This window comes from Botrytis sinoallii (genome assembly GCF_014898435.1).
Source record: "Botrytis sinoallii strain Bc 23 chromosome Unknown BSIN_029, whole genome shotgun sequence".
Classification (NCBI taxonomy): Eukaryota; Fungi; Ascomycota; class Leotiomycetes; order Helotiales; family Sclerotiniaceae; genus Botrytis; species Botrytis sinoallii.
The window spans coordinates 239,335-262,004 of NW_024066056.1; the positions used below are offsets into that span (position 1 = coordinate 239,335).

General features: G+C 43.7%; 9 protein-coding genes across 9 annotated transcripts; 3 read left to right on the plus strand and 6 right to left on the minus strand.

Moving 5' to 3' along the window:
* Window positions 1–160: 160 nt before the first annotated feature.
* On the minus strand, window positions 161–2,128 carry EAF02_011035 (uncharacterized protein). Its single transcript, XM_038907083.1, has 6 exons — window positions 1,558–2,128; window positions 1,420–1,470; window positions 1,292–1,318; window positions 677–1,198; window positions 399–560; window positions 161–346 (listed from the first exon to the last, which is right to left on the minus strand). The coding sequence occupies exons 1-6, from the start codon at window positions 1,876–1,878 to the stop codon at window positions 263–265; spliced, it is 1,167 nt and encodes a 388-aa protein (XP_038753109.1). The 5' UTR covers window positions 1,879–2,128; the 3' UTR covers window positions 161–262.
* Window positions 2,129–2,308: 180 nt separating this feature from the next.
* EAF02_011036 (uncharacterized protein) lies at window positions 2,309–4,646 on the minus strand (the record flags this gene model as incomplete). The annotated part of the gene is made up of 3 exons (XM_038907084.1): window positions 2,309–4,195; window positions 4,250–4,534; window positions 4,602–4,646. 3 exons carry the CDS (start codon window positions 4,644–4,646, stop codon window positions 2,309–2,311), a joined length of 2,217 nt encoding a protein of 738 aa, XP_038753110.1.
* Window positions 4,647–5,039: 393 nt separating this feature from the next.
* Window positions 5,040–6,355, plus strand: EAF02_011037 (uncharacterized protein; the record flags this gene model as incomplete). Its single annotated transcript, XM_038907085.1, has 3 exons — window positions 5,040–5,387; window positions 5,439–5,895; window positions 5,959–6,355. The coding sequence occupies 3 exons, from the start codon at window positions 5,040–5,042 to the stop codon at window positions 6,141–6,143; spliced, it is 990 nt and encodes a 329-aa protein (XP_038753111.1). The 3' UTR covers window positions 6,144–6,355.
* A 933-nt stretch (window positions 6,356–7,288) lies between these two features.
* EAF02_011038 (uncharacterized protein) lies at window positions 7,289–8,380 on the minus strand (the record flags this gene model as incomplete). Its single annotated transcript, XM_038907086.1, has 2 exons — window positions 7,289–8,175; window positions 8,254–8,380. The coding sequence occupies 2 exons, from the start codon at window positions 8,378–8,380 to the stop codon at window positions 7,289–7,291; spliced, it is 1,014 nt and encodes a 337-aa protein (XP_038753112.1).
* A 2,200-nt stretch (window positions 8,381–10,580) lies between these two features.
* Window positions 10,581–12,014, minus strand: EAF02_011039 (uncharacterized protein; the record flags this gene model as incomplete). Its single annotated transcript, XM_038907087.1, has 3 exons — window positions 10,581–11,347; window positions 11,402–11,769; window positions 11,833–12,014. 3 exons carry the CDS (start codon window positions 12,012–12,014, stop codon window positions 10,581–10,583), a joined length of 1,317 nt encoding a protein of 438 aa, XP_038753113.1.
* Window positions 12,015–12,577: 563 nt separating this feature from the next.
* Window positions 12,578–15,184, plus strand: EAF02_011040 (uncharacterized protein). Its single transcript, XM_038907088.1, has 6 exons — window positions 12,578–12,719; window positions 12,810–13,074; window positions 13,127–13,475; window positions 13,609–13,672; window positions 13,732–14,032; window positions 14,132–15,184. Exons 1-6 carry the CDS (start codon window positions 12,654–12,656, stop codon window positions 14,743–14,745), a joined length of 1,659 nt encoding a protein of 552 aa, XP_038753114.1. The 5' UTR covers window positions 12,578–12,653; the 3' UTR covers window positions 14,746–15,184.
* Window positions 15,185–17,353, minus strand: EAF02_011041 (uncharacterized protein). Its single transcript, XM_038907089.1, has 5 exons — window positions 17,031–17,353; window positions 16,367–16,922; window positions 15,955–16,254; window positions 15,687–15,898; window positions 15,185–15,601 (listed from the first exon to the last, which is right to left on the minus strand). The coding sequence occupies exons 1-5, from the start codon at window positions 17,194–17,196 to the stop codon at window positions 15,315–15,317; spliced, it is 1,521 nt and encodes a 506-aa protein (XP_038753115.1). The 5' UTR covers window positions 17,197–17,353; the 3' UTR covers window positions 15,185–15,314.
* Window positions 17,354–18,574: 1,221 nt separating this feature from the next.
* EAF02_011042 (uncharacterized protein) lies at window positions 18,575–19,486 on the plus strand (the record flags this gene model as incomplete). Its single annotated transcript, XM_038907090.1, has 1 exon — window positions 18,575–19,486. The coding sequence occupies one exon, from the start codon at window positions 18,575–18,577 to the stop codon at window positions 19,484–19,486; it is 912 nt and encodes a 303-aa protein (XP_038753116.1).
* Window positions 19,487–20,068: 582 nt separating this feature from the next.
* Window positions 20,069–22,056, minus strand: EAF02_011043 (uncharacterized protein; the record flags this gene model as incomplete). The annotated part of the gene is made up of 6 exons (XM_038907091.1): window positions 20,069–20,339; window positions 20,458–20,852; window positions 20,939–21,264; window positions 21,318–21,386; window positions 21,438–21,654; window positions 21,703–22,056. 6 exons carry the CDS (start codon window positions 22,054–22,056, stop codon window positions 20,069–20,071), a joined length of 1,632 nt encoding a protein of 543 aa, XP_038753117.1.
* Between the last annotated feature and the right edge of the window lie 614 nt (window positions 22,057–22,670).

Here is a 22,670-nt window from a genome sequence, read left to right on the forward strand (position 1 = left end):
GGTCTAGATACCTCCAAGAAGGGTGGAGGGATGTCAACAAGCTATTTAAGGCGAGCTGGATCCGCAGTACAGTCTTTAGCATATGAATACTACAAGAAAATGATGGTATCGATGCAATTAGGAGTAGTAATCATGAATAGTTTGATTCCACCCTAGCTTAATTTTCCATTTGCACATGTGATAGTCGATGTGATCACCAAATTATTCGTCCATACAAGTCGAACGTGCTATTATACAATTTAAATTCTCACTCGTTCTCTACTTACACATCATTGACATAACCTAAACTTGCAGCGTCATTGTACCCATTCCGCCTAAGAGCTACAAAGTATGCTTCCTTCGATTCCTATTGATTGTGAGTATATAAGTTCTCTTCTTTAGTTTCCAGGCTCACTCACGCTCCTCGATGATTCCGGCTTTTCTCTATGCACCACGGCAAACATTTTCTTCAGCTTCAACTCCAGCTCTTTATCCTCCGCGCCCTGATAAAATTTACACACAAAATGACCCCCCGGTCTCAGCGTATCAAAGGCAAATTGCAGAGCCGCGTTGCAGAGATCCTACATGTAGATGAGTAGGTAGTGGTTAGAAAAAATGGTGTGGATGATTGAAATAACATTAACATGAGAAAAAAGAGGGGAGGGGAAAGAAATGAAAGAAATGAAAAATAACATACCATACTCCCCGCATGATCGAAAAACTTGATACCGGTCGTGTTCATCATCCTATTATACGGGTCACTCAGACTTCTCTTCCAAAAACCGGTGGTTTGCTCCCAGGGGGCGCACATGTCACTTAGTACTACGTGGACCATTTTCGAGGCGTCTTTCCCTGGTTCCTGGGACTCCAGCTGTTCGTGTGATTGCGATTGCGAGGGCCGGATTTCCCCGGCATCGTGATCGTGCTCGTACTCGTGATCGTCCATCTGTCGTTCGAGATCGATGTAACTTGGTTCTGAGGCGGCGATATCGAAGGTGGCGGGATCTTTGTCATTTTCGACGTCCTCGGAGGAGGGAGTGGAGAATAGAGGTCTGCGTGGACGACCGCGCTCGGGATCGAGAAGGAAATTCTTGACGGATTTTTGGACCCGGCGGGAGAGAAAGTTTCCTTGGATGGTGGAGACGCCTTGGGGAGGCTGCGCGGGGATGATGTCGATGCCGAGGATGCGGCCGTGGGGTTGGGTGCGTTCGTATGCTACCTGGTGGGGGAGGGTGAGTGGGATGGGTAGAGGGGTGGGTGGAGAGGTAGATAGGTAGGTAGAGAAGAAGGGCGAGGGGATATAAAAACGTACCTGAGACCAACTTCCCGGCGCATATCCCTGAATTTACTTCTCAACAAACTATTCCGACCTCACCTCGCAATCCCATCCATACCATCTCTAATCATAACCATAACCATAAACACAAAGAAAGAACTCACCAAATCCACCACCGTCTGTCCCCTTTTAAATATCTTATACTTCTTATCAATCTGCAATCAAGCACCTCATTAACATCCATATAAACACAATTTTCCTCTCCCCCCCCAATCCACACACACACACACATACACACATACCTCCAACAATTTAAACGCCGCTCTACTCCTCAACCCCTTAACCTTCGCCTCCCTAGCCCAGGCATCCTTTCCCTGGCGACTTTTCCATCTCGTCGACGAAGACGACGAGGAGGCGTTGCGTACATGTACGTATGCGTGTGCGTTTCTCCCTAGCCCATTATCACTATAAAAACCAATCCCATTTCGAAAATCCCAAAATCTACCCCGCGCGAGCGCCGACCCCGCTTGGTGATTTAGCAGCGCGGGAAGATATGAGTGATGTCGAGGGAGGATTCCAAGGCCCGAGGTCAAGAGTGTGGGGTTTAGTCGAGGTGGTAGCATAGCATAGGGTTACTAGGTATGTGGTGCAGAGAATTCGTTCGTGGCTGGTTTGGTGAGTGGGAAGCTTGAATGGTTTCGGGTGTGTATGGGATGATGAGATTGAGACTGAAGAATTTTTATTTATCGCATGAGCTCAAATTTTGTCAATTTGGATTATTTTTTGTGGTCTTATACAAAATTTTTCCTATTAGTGTTTATGAGAGCGCAAAGATTTTTTTTATTCCTATGAGTAGACTAAAGTATACGGTATGATATTACTTGGTCATACAATGAGACACCCAGATATTGTCACATTTACAAGTAGAAGATAATTTCATTTCTTGGATACAAATCATGCAGTTATTCATAACCTACATATACAAAACACCAACGCCTCGTGAGCCTGTATTCTCTCTATCCTAAACGCCCAATGATTTCATTATTTCCACACTTATGCCAAGAAACTTGCTCCAGCACCCCTACGATCCTTCTTCAAAGGCGAGAATGCTCCAAATCCACCAGCAGCCGCAAGACCACCCTTCAATCCTCCCCTTGGTCCAGCAAGACCACCTTTACCAAGCAACCTCGCTGGTCCAAGTGCAATCTTCGCTGGTTTCTTAGGAGCTTCACCATCCTCGTCATCAAATAGTGTCTTACTGACACCCCCGAGAACTTTACGTTTCTTCTTCTTTAGCTCAGGCTCTTCAATAGCCTTGATCTTAGCTTTCACAGGCTTTTTAATCTCTCGTTCTTCAGAATCTTCTGGTTCTTCGGGTTGCTCATTTTTATCCACATCCTCTTCTTCCGCAACCTTCTCTAGCATAGATCGTGCTTTGGGTTTTCGAGCTGTAGGTTTCTTAGATTGCTCATCTTCGTCTCCGTTCTCCTCCTCTGTAACCTTTCCCAGCGTACGTGATTCCTTGAGTTTCTGGGTCACAGATTTTTTATTCTTGGTACTAGTCTTTGCTTCGGACAACACGTTTTTCTCGTCACCAGAGTTATCGGCTAGCTTCTTTCTGGCCTTGAGCTTGGGCTTGACTTGTTGTGCAGGTAAGTCAGGTGTTTCCTCTTCTTCTTCGAGAATCTGGTCCCCCTCGGTGAAATTTTCTTGCTCCATTACTTTCTTAGCCTTATCCTCAGGTGATTGTCCATCTTCTGGTGTATCTAGAGCCATGTTGATTGTCTTGTTCAAATAGGGTGTAATGGAGAATGTTGACTTTTCTCCCAAAATTGTTTGATCAACTCTACCTCTATTCGCTCCAGCTCGCTTTCCGCGCCCTGCAATTCCATCTGGTGTTCCGATAGTAATATCCATGCTCATCTCCCTGGCGGATCTCTTGCGAGAATCTTTCACTGGAACACTTTCCCGACTCGTGATAGCGGGGAGTTTCAATGCTGCATTACGTGCCTCATTCAATTCGGCCTGACATTCTTTCAATTGTTCTCTTGCGGCTCGCATTTTTGTGCGGAGCTGCTCAACCTTGCTCTCCAAGGATCCAATTAAAACCTGAGAAGCAGCCAACTCCTTCTGTGTTTCCTTATGAGCTTTTTCGATGTCTCGTTTCGTATGGGCGAATTCTTTTCTGAGAACCTCGATTTCCTTCTCTCCACCTTCCTGTCCTTTCTCGTTGTCGCGAAGCTGTTCGATTTCTCCTTCCAAAGTTTCCACCTGAGCTTGAGAAGCGGCCAACTCCTTTTGGGTATTTTTGTGTGCTTTTTCGATATCTCGCTTCGTAGACGCAAACTCCTTTCGAAGAACTTCAATTTCCTTATCCCCAGATTTCTGTCCCTTGTCGTTGCTACTCTTCAATAGTTCTATCTCATTTCGAAGAGCCTCTATCTCCTTCTCCCCAGCCTTTTGTGCATTCTCACTGTTACGCTTTAGAAGCTCCAATTCCTTTCGGAGAGCCTCCGTTTCCTTTTCTGAAAGCTTGTGGTTCTTCTCGATTTCACGTTTCTCTTGTGCGAATTCTTTTTGGGCAGTAGATGCTTCTTTCAACATTTCTTTCTTGGCCTTTTCCCTCTCTCGCTTCTCTTCGGAAAGGTCTTTCTGCAAAGCCTCGATTTTCTGTTGGAGTTCCTTTTCCCTTGAATGGTCATTGTTCTTCTCGGTGGCACGGCTCAAGGCCCGACGCTCTGTCTCTAATTCCACCTCTAAAGTGCTAACTTGCCGCTGAAGTGCCAACTTCTCTGCTAGGATCGATTGCTGATGTGCCACTTGAGAACGTAAATGCTCCAACTCTGGTTTGAGTATAGATAACTCGCGGCTGAGTGCCAGTTTTTCGGTCAGAACCTTTGTCGAGTCCATCGTCAATCCACTCATAGATTCCAGCTCCGTCTATACAGCCATGATTAGTATGACAATCAGATATACCCGGGGATTTTCAAGTACTTTGATGTTATTGAGTTCTCGTGTTTGAAGTCTTAAATCCGTTTCCACCTTCTTTATATCCTCTTGAGCCTGGTCAAGTTGTGCTCTTAAATCTTCATTTTCTTCTTCTAACCCATCAATTCGATCATCCCCGGTTGCCAGTTGAAGGTGTAATTCATCCGCCTCATTCTCCAACAAGAGGATCTGTAATCTCAACCGCCTACTTGCTTCATCTTTTACGATTAATTCGGTGTTTTGAAGTGCTTCCTGATATGCCAACTCGAGACATTGTGATTTCATCAATCGCTATAAATTTGTGTTAGCCCCCGAAAACTCCCATCTGTCTTAAGCAATAATAAAAGATCCTACGTACACTTTCGATGTGTTCATCATCATTGTATGACAATATTTGATCCATTTTTAAAATTATACTTATGAAATAAAATGTGTTTTTAAAATACCTGTTAAATGGTCGAAATGTTCAATCGCGTTCGAAAGTCAACAAAGTCTCCCTAAGCGTTAGATGAGTTGCCGGGTCGACGTGATTTGCCCCAAGTAAATAGCCTCAGGCATAAATGTATACTAGAACCACACCATACTTGTGATACGATTTCCATGGCCCCGCGAGGTGGAACTTACCGAATTGAATTAAGGACACGCTTCGAGCTTCGTAAGTGTTTGGTGATGATATCTCGAATGCTTCAATTTATTTGATAAAGCATCACTAGTCACAATCATTCGATTATTCCTCTGCTATCGACATTACCAATTTCAACCTTTAGAGGCATCTTGGCCTTGCATTTTATTTAAGATGCATTTCCTCAAGGCATTGGTAGCTTCCTTGCTACCTTTAGCTGTTCTAGCTGCCAAAAAGCCCGCGGTCGATAACTTTGAACGATACCATACCAAATCTCTCTCATCTACCCCATTGAAGCTCGATGATAGTGTCTACAGCAAATTGACCACTGCACCAAGAGATTACTCTGTTGCCGTATTGTTGACAGCTTTAGAAAATAGATTTGGTTGCCAGTTATGTCGTGAATTTCAACCAGAATGGGATCTACTGTCAAAGAGTTGGATCAAAGGAGACAAGCAAGGAGAATCTCGCCTGCTCTATGGAACACTTGACTTCATGGATGGCAAAAGCACTTTCCAATCTGTATGTTTAGCGCTACGAAACTACAATCAATCGATACTAATTGCTGGATAGCTTAATCTACAAACTGCTCCCGTCCTTCTACTGTTTTTACCTACAATTGGCCCTCATGCCTCTACAATCAATGGCCCCGTGAGATACGACTTTACGAACGGCCCTCAAACTGCTGAACAAGTCCACTCTTGGATTACTAGACATCTCACCGATCGACCACATCCTCCAGTCCAACGACCCATCAATTGGCTCCGTATTGGCGCAGTTACCACTACTATTCTAGGAACGGTCACCTTTATTAGTGTTGCATGGCCATATGTCTTACCCGTCGTTCAAAACCGAAATGTTTGGGCTGCAATAAGCTTGATTGCCATCCTTTTATTCACCAGTGGTCATATGTTCAACCACATTCGAAAAGTTCCATACGTTGCTGGTGACGGACGTGGAGGTGTCAGCTACTTTGCAGGTGGATTCTCAAATCAATATGGATTGGAAACACAAATCATTGCTGCTATGTGTAAGAAATCCTCTTCCATACCTAAACATATTTACTTGCGACAATACTGATCATTTCTCTCAGATGGGCTTTTGTCCTTTGCAACAATCTCTTTGGCTCTCAAAGTTCCACGTATCTCAGACCCCAAAATTCAGCAAGTCGCAGTCCTCGTATGGAGTGGAGTAATCTTCGTTATGTACAGCTTCTTACTTAGCGTTTTCCGTATCAAGAACGGCGGATACCCATTCTGGCTCCCACCTTTCAGCTGAACGGTGTAATCTACGAGTCTGTTAAGTGACCAAAGAGATATCCATGTATCATATACCGCCCTCCGTGGTCGGTTTCATATACTTACTGAAAAGCGAATCTTACATTTCCTTGGCCCCAATGCTTGGCCTCAAATAAAAATATTTTAAGAATTAAATATTTCATTTTTGTTAGAGCTTTCACCGTGTGATAGTCAATACATGACCAAGTGTTCTTTTCAACCACCAAAAATTGGATTATAATCGTCCATCATATTAAAAATTAAATTGTTAGACTGTGTTTGTAATTGCTTGAATCGAATGACTTGACATCGATCTCACGAACCTTGCTACTTCATAGAGTATTCGAATGTTTGGTTTTATCTTGGAAATTACTCTTCCAATCATCAGGGAATTACTAGTTTCAAATATTCATAAAGCTGTCTGGGTGGACCATTCTCTGGAGCTGGATGTCGCACACAGCTCTGCGACTCGTAAACTCTCTTTATGCATTCTGAACTGGTAGCGAGGAGATTCATGTCGCATAGTAGAGTCAAGGTCAGCAAAAGAAATGAACCGAAATTCAATGACTCAACCAGAATGTAGGATTGTAGTTAAATCATGAAAGGTTTGAGAATATGTTTCATCTAAATCTATTGAAATACATGGAGATATTACACATATAAGAATAATAATAAAAAAGGGGGGAGGGGGGGAGTTCAAGATGCATTCTACTTCTTCTGGGCCGGATAATGGATTGACTGGCCACCAGTAAGAAACGTACAATGCGAAGAGACCTTCATTATTCAGTACGAGCTTGTGTATACGGAGGCCATAAGATTATTGTAGTCCAATAGTATTAGTGCTCTACCAAGGGTCATTTTATGTTCATTCTGGTCTTAGCCACCTTCAAGCAAATGCCGCGGCGACCACGAAAGGAGCTCTCGTGCTTTGAATTGGTTTCTATGCCCAAGACCACCAGCACTCCAAGGCATGTTTTCAGTTGCAGTCTGAAAGTACTTGTGCTTCTTTGGTGATCGCAAATCTCAGTAGTGGTCTTTCCGAGTGACTTACTAAAAGACTGCTCTATCTAAGTGGGAATGCAATAACGAGCTTGTATTGGCAACTGGAGCTATGCCCGTAGTTCTTTGTGCTGTGACCACCAAGTATCAATAGGTAATATGTGGTTTCTTGACGAGGACTAGACTGTACCCGGCCAGATCTAGTGGCAGTCCATCTGTAAGCAAAGTGTCTATCGTGGCACTACTTGAGGCGAGAGTAGATGACAATGCGTGGCTATGCACTAGAGAACTTGAAGATGGTAGTTCTGAACCAGAATGCTGAAGTATTGTTGGCCTCAATTGCACTTTGTTGCTAGCCGTAATGGAAGTATGGGTTTTGTCTAGAGGTGTTATCTTATGACACCCGCATAGTGAACATGTTGAGTGTTCAAATTCATTCTTCTTAGGCAGTTGAGGGGGAAGCATGATGCTGTTTTGAGCCTCAGGGATATCGTCTAGTTGCCACGACGGTGACTGAAGATCAGGTTCTGGCGGCGTTGATGAAGCTGTAATGCGATAGATCGGTGCATTTGCCGCATTAGTCGAATAGATGTTGTTGAGGTCGGTTAGCTCCCAGTCATGAGGAGTAGTGTATCTCGAGATGCAGTGTTTAATCTCTGGGAGCGGTTGCTGTTGTGATACCAGATCAACGAGAGGATCGATTGTCCGAGATCCTGAATTGTTTGTATAAGGCATACAATTCCCTGCTTCCAGTAATGAAGTGGCATGGGGAAATGAAGTGTGGAAATCGTCATAGCTAGCATCGAATATCTCTTGTGGGATGCTGTCAACTTGAATGGTATCATCCCAGCAGGGTTCTAGTGAAGAGGGCGGCCGGTATGATGATGGACTTGAAATATCGTAATTAAATTGTGGAGGAGTAGAGTTGTTTGTTAGAGGGTCCAACCCGGGTGGTGATAATCTTTCCAGCGGAGCTTGTTGTTTCCAGAAATTTTCGTGTTGGATAGCATTGAAATCAGCGCGTGATTTTTGTCCTTCCAATTATCAGCTTTGCTCAAGTCTTCATTGTGTGCGGTTGAAAAAGTTCGACCTGCAGTTTCGAGGGCCCTCACTATGCTTGCGTTGTGATAAACGATTCTGAACTCTTTTCCTCATCCTTGGCTCGGTAATTTGGGTCCAGTCTTCCTCATTTTCTGAACTTGGAGTTGGAGTTGGACCCGAGTTCGGAACTGGCCACATTTCATTGTGCTGGATCGGGTTTGGACATGTCTATAGGGTTAAGCTTTCACAAGGAACAATAATATGCAGGTTATATGGTGTGTGGAGGCTGTTATAATATGGGGACAAGTTAAGCTTTGTATCGTAATTCGAGTTTGTGAGAGTGCGAGGAATCGTATAGTATTAACTTTTATTGGATGCTATTAACTTTAAAGTGGCTCCCTGATTCGAAGGAATGGATTCAGGGTATCAGTTCCTTCGGGATAGTGTTCCCATTTGTGAGGCGAACAAGTCGGAGGCATATTTTAAGAGCGGGCGAGAACCCCTTCTTCTTTCTTCCATATTAGCTTCCCTCGTATGTTGTTGCAACGGAACACCTTGAACTGTTTTACCCGTCCACATCCCGTGTAACTAATGTGTGCTGAAATGCCGTGGGAATGCGGAATTTCTGCGTGAGAAAGCCAGGGTCTGAAAGCTTCGGTAGCAATCAGCACCTTTAGAAGTGTAGTGGCTGACGAGTCTAGCTTTACGTCTGTAAGGCGTGCAGAAGTGCTTAGCGACAATTCTTACGCGCCTTTGTTTAGAGGCTCTGCGATGGACAACAATATACCTCAAATTTTCATGGATCTCGAATTGTATCTGAAGCTTTGAAAATTGATGCGTTGTAAAAACTTCGTTTCTGAATGCCCTATATCTATTCCAATCTCTCTCCGCGTCTTACATCTACTTCACAAATACTCTTACACGTGGGCAAGTACTATTGTTCCTCCCTGGTCAATACCCCTGCCATACTTGCTTACGGTTCCATCGACCCGGCCGAGTCGGCCGAGCCGATATCGTACTCACCCTTTCTTACACGAGTTACCTTGAAGAAAGTAGGCTGATAAGCCGGTCATTAGCGTGCTATAGAGACCGACTTTATGCAAGTGATACAGATAGCTACTTTAGTCACTGTCCACCCCCACTTCTTCCTAAGCGGGGAAGCTCGAAGATTCCTGATACATATCAAGAGTCAATTTCACGACAACAACATGTGTTGCCTGAATACTATTGAGAGTTTATCTCAAATTAAGTATGCTACCCCTGCACTGGCACAACCGCCGGGTTTGTGACCTACCAAACGCGTTGAACAGAGCAGAGGTACTTGACACGAATTACGATACAAAACTGTACTTTGGGAATTGCACTATTAGAGCATGACGATATTATGAGTAAACCCCCAATCATTTGAATCAATATAAACTTGAAAAGATATGATACGAGGTGTATCTCTCTTTCGCTTCCCCTTGACCGATCAATGTCTTATAGATATCCCAGCCCTTCCACCATCAACGCCCTGGCCATTCCCAAGCTCTATCTGTCTCTTCAATTGATTGATTGAAGCTGGGATTTATTGAAGGAAACAAATACCCAATAAGGTGTCATGGATAATGGTTTATTGTGCACCAGGATCTATATAGGCACCAGAGAGGGATCTTGTCATTGGCTCGCTCGCTCGCATTGAGTACTAAAAAGACGCGTATTGTTACCTCAGGGTATTATGTGCAGTATCGAGCCTCTACGTTGCTGATCCTTTACTTTTTAGAGACGGTCGCTCTGAACGATCGAATGATGTTGTCTCAATCAAGACTCAAATCTATTTACAATTATAGAGGCACATAGCAAGCACAACGGAAGCACGAGGTAGGCACGAACGAGTATTTGGATTGGATGGTTCTACGAGTACTGTAGGAACAGTGGCTATGTGCGAAGATATCTACGTGGCACCACTGTTGTGGCGCTATCGTCTCGAACGCCTTGCATTCAACATAACATTGCCTAATCGTATCGGAACAACAAAAAGCCACTTCGTAATTTCTTAAAATGTCAGGAAAACCTTCAATGATTGTGGCTGAATTGGGTTGGGAATTTTCAATTGTTCATATTTGTTAAATCACCGATTTAGGCAAGACTTAAGTAGAAGAGGTTGATTTGACTTGATCGGTTGTTCCAAAATTCTGAAATTACAAGTCAATATGAAGACAAGTAAATAACTCTAATCATCCTCTAGCACACGAATATACTGACCGGCCAGCAGTGTATCTATGAAATTATATTATGACCTGCGGATCTACGACAGGTAAAATGCAATTTTAAGCTCTCCTAGCCAAATAGATGCTTTTAATCTTTCCGGGAGGAGGAGAGCATCGAAACAATTTGCAAATATCTCCTAACCACGTTCTCAATTCTCCACTGGTTTGTATTTCATGGCAGCGAGAAGGGGAGGCATGAGACATACTGCTCCAGCAGCCATCACTACCCCGGCAAAGACAATAGCCTTGACAAAATAGTCCGTATCGAGATCAACCAAAGCTCCAGCAATAGGCGGCCCGATGAGAATTCCAATTGCCGCTGTGATCCAACTCATACCCAATCGAGTTCCTATGACACTCATTGAGGGCGATAATGTTGGGTGTGCCACTGCTGCAGCGGGTGCTGTCACGAGGACGCCAGATATGAATCCCCAGATAATACAAAACACTATAAAGCCCGCTTCATTGTGTATGCCCAGCCAAGAGAACATTACGATGACGGCGGCAACAGTCCAAAAAACAAATATTTGGATGGAACCGACGCGGTTGGCAATCAGGAACGGAACCGTTCGACCAAAGAATGAACCGGCGTTGGTAATGGCTAAGAGGTAAAAGGAGAGATTTTCGTCAATCTTGAGGCTGTAAATGGCGTAGGAAGGGATATAGAAGAGGGGAATGTAGAATGCTACAAAGATGAGAAGAAGAGAAACGGCGAAGCCTAGAAATGGAAGTTCAGTGAAAGCTTTAAAATCGAAAAGAGCTTTTTTAGTCGCAGACTTTGGCCTTTTGTGCCGGCTTAGTATGGCGAGGGAGACAGCAAGTGTGCCGAGACTGATGAAGCCGATGGCGCGGACAGCCCAACCAAATCCAACCTTTGGTTCTAATCTCCGAAACATAATTGGGAAGATTATTCCACCTAGTCAATTTCACTTAGTATCGGTCGTGCCATGCCAGATGAGTGTTAACCAACCTATGCTTGATCCTGAGGAGGCACATCCGATCGCAAATGGTCGTTTTGTGGTGAACTGAGTTGAGATGATGGCGAGTGCAGGAATATAAACTAGGCCGGCACCTAGGCCAATGACAATTCCCTGGGAGAGGATTATTTGATAATACTTCGTAGAGAGGCTAAGCATCATCGTTCCAAACACAATCATGAAGCACCCAGTGGCCATCAAGATACGAATATAACCTCGATCAAATAATGGCCCGGATACAATGCCAACAAACACCACCAAAAACGATTGTATACTGCCAATCCATGATATCGATGATGCAGACTCAGGCAGAGTGGTGATATAATAAGACTGAAAAGCTCCAAAGCTTGCAGTGATTCCCCTTTATTTGATGAGTCAACATAAATATGTAATGGATTCAAGACTGAAAATCACATATACATACCAAGTATTCGTGAATATAAAAAATGCACCAAGTACACACAGCCAAGCGCCTAGTCCGCCATTTGGCGGCGTGGGTGGAGACTGTGGAGTGGACTCGTGAAGTGGGGCCTTCGCATCCGGGGAAGATTCTGGGGAAACTGCATCTGTTCGTTTATTCTTCTCCTCGTCGCTGCTAGTAGCCATCGTTGGTGACCTTGTGACTATTGATATATCTTCCACGACGTAGGAGCTGGGCTGTATTGACGAGATTGTATTCTGCCAGCTTTGCTTTCACTTCAGAGAAAAACCTAGGTAGACAACGCACTGTAGCAAAAGTAAAATTGATTCATTATTTACATCGTCTCAGGGCGGTAGGTTGACTGAATAGGGGTGCGCATTGAAATCCTAAGTCCTAAGTCCATTAAATCCGAGATGTGGAAGAGAGGGGTGGAACGAATCAATCAATATTCATACCAGATTACATCATTATTATTAGTTATTATGCAGGACAAGTTCCAATGTTTGAACCTCCTCTTGAAAGTACCGCTATGGATCCAAGTAATCACTTGAAAGCAATTTGCAGGTTATCAGACTCAATATTACTCTATGGATTTAATGCTAAGTCCGGTATTATGGCCAATGTTACAGTGACTGCATGCATATGATGCATGGAACAGCCAGCAGCGGCCAACTACTGTGGTCAGAGTATCCTTGTTTGATTGATTTGCGGCTGGATTCAGCCTATAGCTCATAGCTTACAGGGCTCCAATAGCGCCCAACTAGCAACTCTTTTACTTATAAGATTATTAAGAATGTTGAGAATTTGAATTGAGGCACAGCAAAATGGATCTATCATACGCCCAAGTCACGAGATCTGTTTTCATGTTTCCAACTCTCGTATTCTGTTGGGTAAAATCACCCCTTTCCAAGATTCACAAGCTTCATACAGCCACGGGGAGTCTAAATGAAATGGTGGAAATAGCGCTGAAATAATAACAGGTCTTGTATTGTGCTGTCAGTCGCTTGTTCTTCCATCCACTTAATGGCTACCCCGGACCATTACTCTCACGGTTGTCTAGTTTACCGGTCCTCTACCATGCTTGGAAGGGGGATCTTCATTACCACCTTTTCCGATTACATCTCAAACATGGTATTGTACCTTCGAACGATAACGATGTTCTCTCTAGTGCTAACTATTTTACAGGCAAATACGTACGCTACGCGCCAAACAAATTGTCCATCAACGATTCTGACGCTGTGAATGGTATTTCCCCATGCACAATAAAAGAGAATATAGTGCTAAACCGTACTACTAGAAATTTATGGCTTCAACAAGAATACGGCGAAGCCAGAAGAGGCATATGCAGCATTCCGTGTGAACAAATATGCCATCAACACGTTCAACACAAGTTCTAAAGAGGCCCATAGACGAAAGCGTCGTATTATGGCGAAGGGTTTCTCGGATGTGGCACTTGCGACCTACGAGGAATCTATTTCTCAGCCTGTGGATGAATTGATCTCAAAATTAATGAGAGGAAATACAAAATCAAACACCGCCCAGACAGTAACATCAGATCAGAAATGTGTTTTCAACTGGGCTTATGAAGCTAATTGTCTAATGCTGGATATAATGGGACATCTCTGTTTCGGTGCTGCATTTGGCTTGTAAGTCAAATCGTGGGGTTTCGTGTTCCCTCCCCAGTACTCTGTAACAATTCTCGTACTTCTGATTCGTACATTTCGTGTCCTCCAAATCATCGTATATTGCAACAAATGTATGCTGACATTTGATCTCAAGTATTGGCGGAAAAGGGGAAAAACTTGTCAAGAGTTTCCACCAACGTGCCGTTCGTGTCTACATGGTAAGAACGGTTCCCGATTTCCTTCGGGAAGCAGAATTTAATCATTTCAAAAAATCCAGACATCACAGGTGCCATTTTTCAAAAAGCTATACATAGACCGGATTCTTTTCCCACAAATGGCCAAGGCAAACACCGCGCTTGCGGACTATGCGCGTTCATACACTGTACAACGTGCCCATCAACATCGCGAGGAGACTAACAGGATCGATAAAACGGAGATATATTCCCATGTCAAGTTAAGCAACAATAACACCAGCTCTGATATCATGCATCATTTGCTCAATGCTCACGATGAAGAGACAACCTCGGTATACAGCGACAACGAGCTCCTCGGTGAAGCGATTCTCCTCATGATGGCTGGTTTGTTCTTACCTCGACTTTATCCCCTTCTGCTTTATTTAACTTTTCAACATAAGAGTGTCCGCACTTAGCTAACGTGATCCTTCTATTTAAACTTAGGCTCCGACACCACATCGACCACTTTGACAGCCACACTCTTTTACCTCTTCCACAACCCCCACGCTCTGCAAAGTCTCCGCTCCGAGCTTGCTCACACCTTCTCATCCAGCACCTCTATTCGCGTCCTCGATGTTGAGAATTGCAAATACCTGCGTGCATGCATTGACGAGGCGATGCGCTTGTGTCCACCTGCTCCGACGGCCCTTCCGCGTGTTGTTTGCGAGGGCGGCATCGAGGTATTGGGAATACATTTCCCAGGGGGTGTATGTTTGGGGGTACCAAATTTTGCACTATTTCGCAACGAGTTTTACTTCAAGGAGCCGCATAGGTTCATGCCCGAGAGATGGTTGGATAATGACGAGGAAAGTCTGAGCCTAGCTCGAATGGCTTTCAAACCTTTTTCGGTAGGTCCAAGACATTGCATTGGACAACGGTTAGCGATTCAGGAGATGGCGTATATTGTTGCAAAGATAGTGTATCATTTTGAGTTTGAGGTTGTGGGGACTGATAGTGAATATAAAGGATTAGGAGTGGGTGAAAATGTGGTCATGGAGCAATTCGATGTATTTACGAGTCTGGAGCGTGGACCTGAGATAAGTTTCTGGGCCAGGTGAAAGGTAATATTTTTGCAGCCTTGAAATTTAGTCGGTCTGTTCAACCTTACACAGTCAATGCGACGACATGTTATATCGCTCGTATCACCATTTCAAATTCGCGACATGATGGTTCGCCCATCGCGCACGTGAGACTGTCGACGTTCGTAGCATCAGCTTTATATATAGGCTTGCTTTATAAGTCGACAAATAATAAGTTGACCACAACTTGAGAATCATATTTAAGGTGGATTTTTAATTTGCACCTCAAATTATTGTCAGGTGACGGGGCTGGCAAGCCGTTTGTTTGCATGTCACGTGGTATGCACTACGTAAGATTGAATTGGCTCTTCGACACTTTTCCGCAAAGACATCGGTATCGTCCTATACAGGCCAGCACATATGACCTTGTCTGTACGCACAATCGCCAGCCATACGAATTGGGATAGAACCACCTGCGCATTTAAACACGCCTGAGTCCTGACTGGAAGGTCGCAACTGAAGTTCATTGATGGCTACAATTATTGTTCATTGTTATCCAAGATAATGAGACTCATTTTTCCTTTCACGATCATGCTCATCATGCCTATCTAGACTCCCGCGAAATCAAACCCTAACTTAAACCCAGGAACTAATTTCTGGAAAACGCCATTCGGATCATATTTTTTGCTAATGGCTCGCAATTTAGACAGCGAGGTACCATAACCATATGATAAAATAGGATTTTCGCCAATTCCCGCGTCGTTGAGCCACTTGAATGGATAGTACAACCCTTTAGCTTTCGTTTGCTCTTCTATCTCTGCGATTGTAGATGTTAGGAATGCCTTCACTATTTGGTCATCATTTGGATTGCTCCAGTCTACGTAAATTTCAGCAACTATCAAGTGTTAGTTATTCCATTCCGCTCATCATTTGGAACTTTTTATCGTCTTCTGAGTCCCCTGGAATCGATTGCGACTTACCCAAGAAATTACCCTTGGATGGATTGAGCGATATGGCATCACCTCCGCTAGCGACCGCTGCGTGCTGCATGGCTACTGTCATTGGCTCTAATGCAAATCCAACTGTGCAATTGACCTGGGAAAGTTGCAATTTCGCATTACCAACGACTACGTTGTAAACGAGCTCCGACGTTTCATTGCTGAATAGGATGGATGTATCGTACCAGCTCCATCTGAGTATCATGGATTAATTTCGTTCAAGTACAATTTTGATGGTCGATAGTCTTACCGGTTGACCAAAGAGGCGAAAAATTCAGTCTGGCTCACAATAGCACTGAAATTCATGATGCCAACTTCGCTAGAAACCGTTGGTATAGCTGTGAAATTCTCGAAAGCTTTGGGACTTGGATCATTCCCATTGTAAAAGTAAACGGTTCCAGAGCTCTCAGCACCGGTCATTGGGTTGTAGCTGAAATCGGGCATCAAGTTTCCATTTGCGTCATCGATACCCCCACCTGGGGCTATATAAGCAGTGTAGGCATCTAGGTATTGCTGAGTAGCTTCTGCTCCCCATTGAACGCTACCACCACTGCAATAAAGAAAGTATCAGTCTCTTATCTGGGATGGATATTATGTCAAAAGTTATCAGAGCATCTTACTGCGAACATCGGTTTATGAGAAATAGTAAAATCACAACTTACAATACGAGTCCGCTCTCATATGTTTTGAGGTCATAACGAGTGACGACCCCAAAATTATTGGAACCACCTTTGAGCGCCCAAAAGAGATCTGGGTAAGTAGCATCATTAACTTGTAGAATAGTTCCATTTGCTGTCACCAATTCAAAGTTAACAACATTGTTAGCAGCCCATCCGTAAAGAGAAGCATGGTAGCTAAGGCCGCCTCCTAAAACTAAGGAGCTGCCAACTGGAGCGACACGGCCACCCACAGCGATCAAGCCGTATGGTTCCAAAAACTCATAGATGTCCGACCAGCGAAAGGCAGCCCCGGCTCTTAGATATGGTACACCATAGTCATTCGGTAGTGGAACAAGTGTCTTTTCCGTGAAACTTGTTGTCGCGATCATAACCCCATAATCAGTAGATGCGATGCCGGCCACTGCCGCATGGCCACCACTCCGAATGGCAAATGAAGTATTGGTCCGGGCAAGAATCTTAACACCAGTGGCAAGATCACCCGAAGTTAAGGGTGAGAAGACGCAATAGGGACTGAGCCATGCTATCTTTGAGAAAAAGGCTATATCCAGGTTTTTGTCAGCACTTATCTTATCTAAAAGTGAACTGGGTATTCATTGACAATTCTTGGAGGCATGATGTTGGGGGAGCGTTTTTTCGTTCGACATACACTGTGTTTCTGTAGTGTAATTCACTGTTCCCGGATCATACACTTGACCTGGCAAAGCAGCTGCCAGTTGTACACATGAGTTTGTAGAGGTATTTGATTTGATAGGTGTCGAGGTACCGCAAGCTGTTACAATCAGGCTTCCACATAGGATAAATTCGAATAACATGACTTCAAACAATGGTAAGGTTTCATTCAGTATGCATATTACATGTTAGGAAGGGAAGATACTTACTTGAATGAAAGCGACCCCCCCCGCCCCAGTAAGCAAGGCTTTCTCACATCATAGTTCGGTGTTGCGAAAATTGGTTAACAATCAATGGGCACCTAGGTATGGTTACATCTATCTTCAATGTTTACCGAGAACTGTCGAGATATTAGCTGGAGATCAGTCAGGGCGTTCGCTTATGCAGTCAGAGTCATCGCTTATGCAGTCAGGCTGTCATGTCAGATCACCCCGGATGTAAGCTTGATGCGGTCAGGCGGCATGAAATGATCATGGTATATGACGTATCCCGAATGGACTCGGATCGAATACTTGCCGGCCTGTAACGGTCCGAAGTAATGGAATTAGTTGATCTGACAGCCTGATAAAGCTTCGCCTTCCGATTCCATCATCAATGTCATCTTTTAGTCTAGAAAGACTTCATTGAACCTCCCGTCTATCATGCAAATAGCCATCTTATTCAGAATTCTTGGTCGGCATCAAGAGCACAAAGTCATATTTTTGTCATCTCAGCTGAACACACAAACCACTTTCAGGATGTTCCATGATTAGGATGAGGCTTTTGGCTGTAATCCTTCAGATACGCGGGCTGCCATGGCTCGCAATCAAAATAACTTGACATTAAGACTCATGTTAGAGCATTACTTCACATTATCGTAGTGGCTGACATTAGCTTTCTCATACTTACGAGGATATGTATTGTATTAATACAAATCTACGTCAGCAAAGAATTATCTACCTAGCCCAATCATACTGAAGGCGTATTTTGATACTGCTTGAGTCCGGCGGACTACAAGCCAAGCGCTCCATATCTCAGAGGTGTATCAATGGTTGCCTACTCCAGAGCTTCAAACGCTCTCAGGCATGTGTATTCCAAGATTTCAACATGTTTCTAGTGGGATTCAGTGTCGACAATATGGTTACTACCACTAGCTAGTGAGATACAACCTTGTAATTATCATTGAATCATCTATACTATAATACACTTGGTATACTGAAAATAATACTCTCGACACCGCTCGAGATTATGCAATGACTTGAACTAAGGACTAAGAACTAATAATCCTTCGAAAATCCTTCACAAACTTTCTTTGGCTAGGTCAATCAGTATTTCAACTATACCGTGTACTTGGCAAGAATCTGTGCCGTCTGTTCGTTTGTATCTTGTGAGTCTTGGGATAGAGTTTGACAATTTAAAAGAGTCCAGCTTCCTGCTTGTTTCAGCATCAATTTCTGTATCTAAACGTGCTTGAATTTCCCGTAAGCTTGATATTCCAACTTGCAATCTTCATAATCCGACGCATTCATGATTCAATTAAGAATGTCCCGTTTATCCACACTTGTACTTTTGTCAATATCAACAATCGGGAGGGCAACCCTACCTGCTACCCTTCCAGCATCCCAATATGGGACACTCCAATTCCAACAAAATGCAAACGTCACGCGCGTCACTTTTGACCATCCTCCGATAAACCTCTGCGATAAATTCCTCATCTCGGACTTGTTTGACTTTCTCGAGTCCCTACAGCCATCTAATCGTACTACCCCTCCTCCCAAAGTCGTTGTATTCGACAGTGCCAACCCCGATTATTTCTTGGGTCATATCGACGTCACCTCCATTCAGCAACCTCTCACAACCGAAAAGGAAACTTTTACCCTGCAGTACATCGCAGTTGCAAATCTATTCAACAGCATAACTTCCACAATATTCATCGCGGAGATGAACGGTCGGGCATTTGGGGCCGGGCAAGAGCTGACCGTTCAAATGGACATGCGTTTCGCTGGGCCCAATGCCCGTGCCGGTTCTTTTGAGAATGCTCTTGGACTTGTTGCCGGTGGTGGTGGCCAGCTTTTTCTAGGAACACTCATGAACCGCGGCCTTGCACTTGAATATCTCCTTGGAGCCAAAACGTTTGATGGTCCAACCGGCAAGGCTCTAGGTCTTTTCAACAACTATTACGATACTGCGGAGGAATTGCGCAGTGAAGTAGATTCGCTCACAGCCCGCATCGGGAGGTTCCCGGCCGCCGGTCTCAATGAAACGAAATCAGCGCTTAGTTTTCGCAATCCGACATTAGATCAACTGAATACCGATGTAATCGGATTCTATGATTTGGATCCATTAGCGGCGGAACAGGAAAATGTGGCCAAGTTCTTGGTTTTGAGTAAGAATCAAACAAATACGACTTTTGAGTTGGGCTTAACAGACTCGGCTTTGGCTTTAGATACGTAATCTGAGTGCAGATTCATCAAATTGAATGTGATATGAATGAGGGATCTGGCCAATATTTATCCCTAGGTTGTATTGTTAGCTTCAAATAAATACCAAATATATAACTCTGGTAGCAGAACTGATGTTGACTGTACAATCCGTAAACACCAATCATGTACCGATCTCCTATCTATTCAATTGGTTCAGTCACTGGGAGTCCTACCCATTAATTACTCGATTATTTGAGATAGCTGGGTTGACAGTGTTCCATATTTTTTCCAATCCCAAGAATGAATCTCTCAAAAAGTTTCGATAGAATGGTATTTCTTGCCGTAAAACCCTTATTTCCTATATGTTGCACTATATTGATTACTCTTTGTGGTTAAATGTAGACTTTATGTGTGTAACGTTGTTACTATCTAAATACTATCCGCCACTCGGCTCATATGCAACAGTGTGATTTAGGCAGATTGGAAACTTCTGCAAGCAATGAGCCGCCTTGCTAGATATTTGCATCACACGACACGGCTTGTTCTCCTTGCAATCCAATTTGGAATTATCACTGCCAATGCAAACTTCCCCCCGACCCAAGACTTGTTATATTCAAGTTAATTGATCCTCAGTTACAAAGGGCTGATACCCATTGAAGTACCCTTCTGGATCGAGCTCTTTCTTCAAAGCACGCAATTTTTCCAGCCGCCAAGGTTCGTATCCATAAAGAGCTTCGGGTGGATCTTTGGATCCGTGTCCATAATTCACATACTGGTGTAAACGAGAAAAGCCCGACGTTTCGATGAAAGCATCCTGTTGTTCAGAGAGCCAGGTATCGAAGGTTTCGGCATTTTCTGGTGTTTTGGAAGCGATCTCCATCATTCTATACAAATTTTCAGCGATTGTAAGATATGAAATGTCAAGGATCAGAATATGAATTCTTGACATTTAAAAAGTGGTGACAGAAACGGGCAGTGAATTGTTCAGATTAAACCACTTACAGAAAATGATCTGCCCCGTGTCGCCACGGAAAAGCAGTTCTATCAGAATTATATCTTCTCACGCCTTGTTGCGCAAATGATTCAAACATAAAACTGACCATTGCTTGTCCGTCATATTTAGCATTCATGTCATTCCATCCGTCCAGGAAAGAACGCATAGTAGCGATATCATACTTCTTAACATTTGCAGCGTAGAAATTCTTGATGGGAAAGCGAGCCCATCCTTCAGGAGTGCATAGAATGTTATTCAAACCATTGTAGGTTGCCCAAGGAAGAGCATCCCAGGTGGCGACCGTTTCGTCGCGCCACACGGGGGAGAGACTAGCAAAACGCTCAACGTAACTTTTAGCGTCTACGTCGGGACCAGACCACACGAGGTTCACGTTTATGGTAGACTATTAAGATCAGTATTAAAAATAGTCATAGTGTTGCTAAGGCGTAGAATAAACCTCAGAGGGATGACGGCGGAAACAAAACTCACACCACCAGTCGGGCTATGACCACGTTTACGGCCAATAACGAAGACAGCAAGCTCCTTAGGCATCGGATTGGAAACCTCATTCAAGGCCTCAAAAACGTCTTCGAGGGATTTGAGTTCGAACTCAAAATCTACCACATAGTGCTTTCCATCGTTGTGCTGCGGATATACTTGGAAGGTAGCTTCGAGAGCAATGCCGAAGTTGTGACCAGCACCCCGAACAGCCCAAAATACATCTGTGTTCTCGCCCTCTGAGGCCTGAATAATAGTACCATTGGCAAGTAGAAGGCGAACTGAAACCATGTTATCATTGAGATAACCATACTTCCCTATCAGAATTAGTGAGTTATATGACCTCAAATTAAGAAATTAACATCAATACCTTGTAGTCGACCGATGCCTGCGCCAAGAGATATTCCCATGAGTCCTGTGCATGGACACGATCCAACAGCTATACCATGTATTAATATGAAAACAGATGTATCAGAAGGGTATAACTCACTGACTTCCATGCCACGCGCGTAGGTAGCATTTGCCATTTGTCCTGTTTGTACTCCACCACCAGCTGTGATTTGCTGCTTTTCGGAATCAAATGTGATGCTATTTAGTCCTCGCAAATCGATAACGATGCCATTTTTGACTCTTCGTAGAGACGTAGTGAGAGAGTGACCCCCAACTCGGGCAGCGAAGGGTATGCCCCTCAATCTAGCATAATTAACCTGTAAGAGCGTGAGCAAAATATGGCACAATTGTTCAGAATTTCTCACCGTTTCTACCACATCTGCCTCTTCGAAAACTTTGACCGCAGCAATATACGTAGGCCGTTGGTAATTCGAATATCGTACATTCGCGTGCACAAAATCTTCGTCTGAGTCTATCAAAACTTCGGCGGTCGGAGACAGTCTGTTTTTGAGCTCTTTTTGGATAGACTTCTTCAGATAAACAAGATCTAGAGCTTCGTCTCCTGTGTTTGTCCAAATTAAAGGAGATTGAACTCCATCATTGGGGAGAGGAATGCTGGCAGTCGCATTCAGATTCTTCTCTTCGTGTGCAGTACACCCCGCACTGAACCATAAAATAAATAAAGAAAATTTGAGTACTAAAAAGCGTGTATAGATCATCTTGCTCGTGAAAATCGTCAAATCCTTGCTAAGGTTTGTTAGACGAATTGATAGCAAAATGAAGAGTGCTGGAAGAGATCAGAAGAAGAGAACAAAATATTGAAATGGGATCATACCATGAAGTTCCTCACATACCTTCCTCAGGATAACTGCAAATGCCAACGTTATTTTTCTTGTTTCGGACAAAAGGATATTGCGTCCATGAGAGATTCTTACTTGCAGACCTTCCCTGCCGTGTAGGATTTTCTGACATGTATGCAGTCAGACACTCCCCCCCCAAATTATTTCTGGACATCCGTGGACGAGAGTGAATCATTTCAGTACAATTGCCTCCACGACGTTACATTCGATAAAGAAAACCCCCTCATTTCTAAGTGTGGTATAAACAGTTTGCTATTTTCATATCATGTAAAGATGGAGATAGAAGCTTCGAAAATCATTGGTGCTGCGATCTCACGAGGAAAATCTAGGTATAGTTTAGCACACTTGAATCAGTTTCGAATACAGTTGAAGCTCTCTCTCCGGTTATTGGTCAAGATGTTAAAAAAAATTCGATCGAATATCATGATCAGTAGTGTTGCATTAAGTTCACGAACCATCGGCTAAATTCGAAC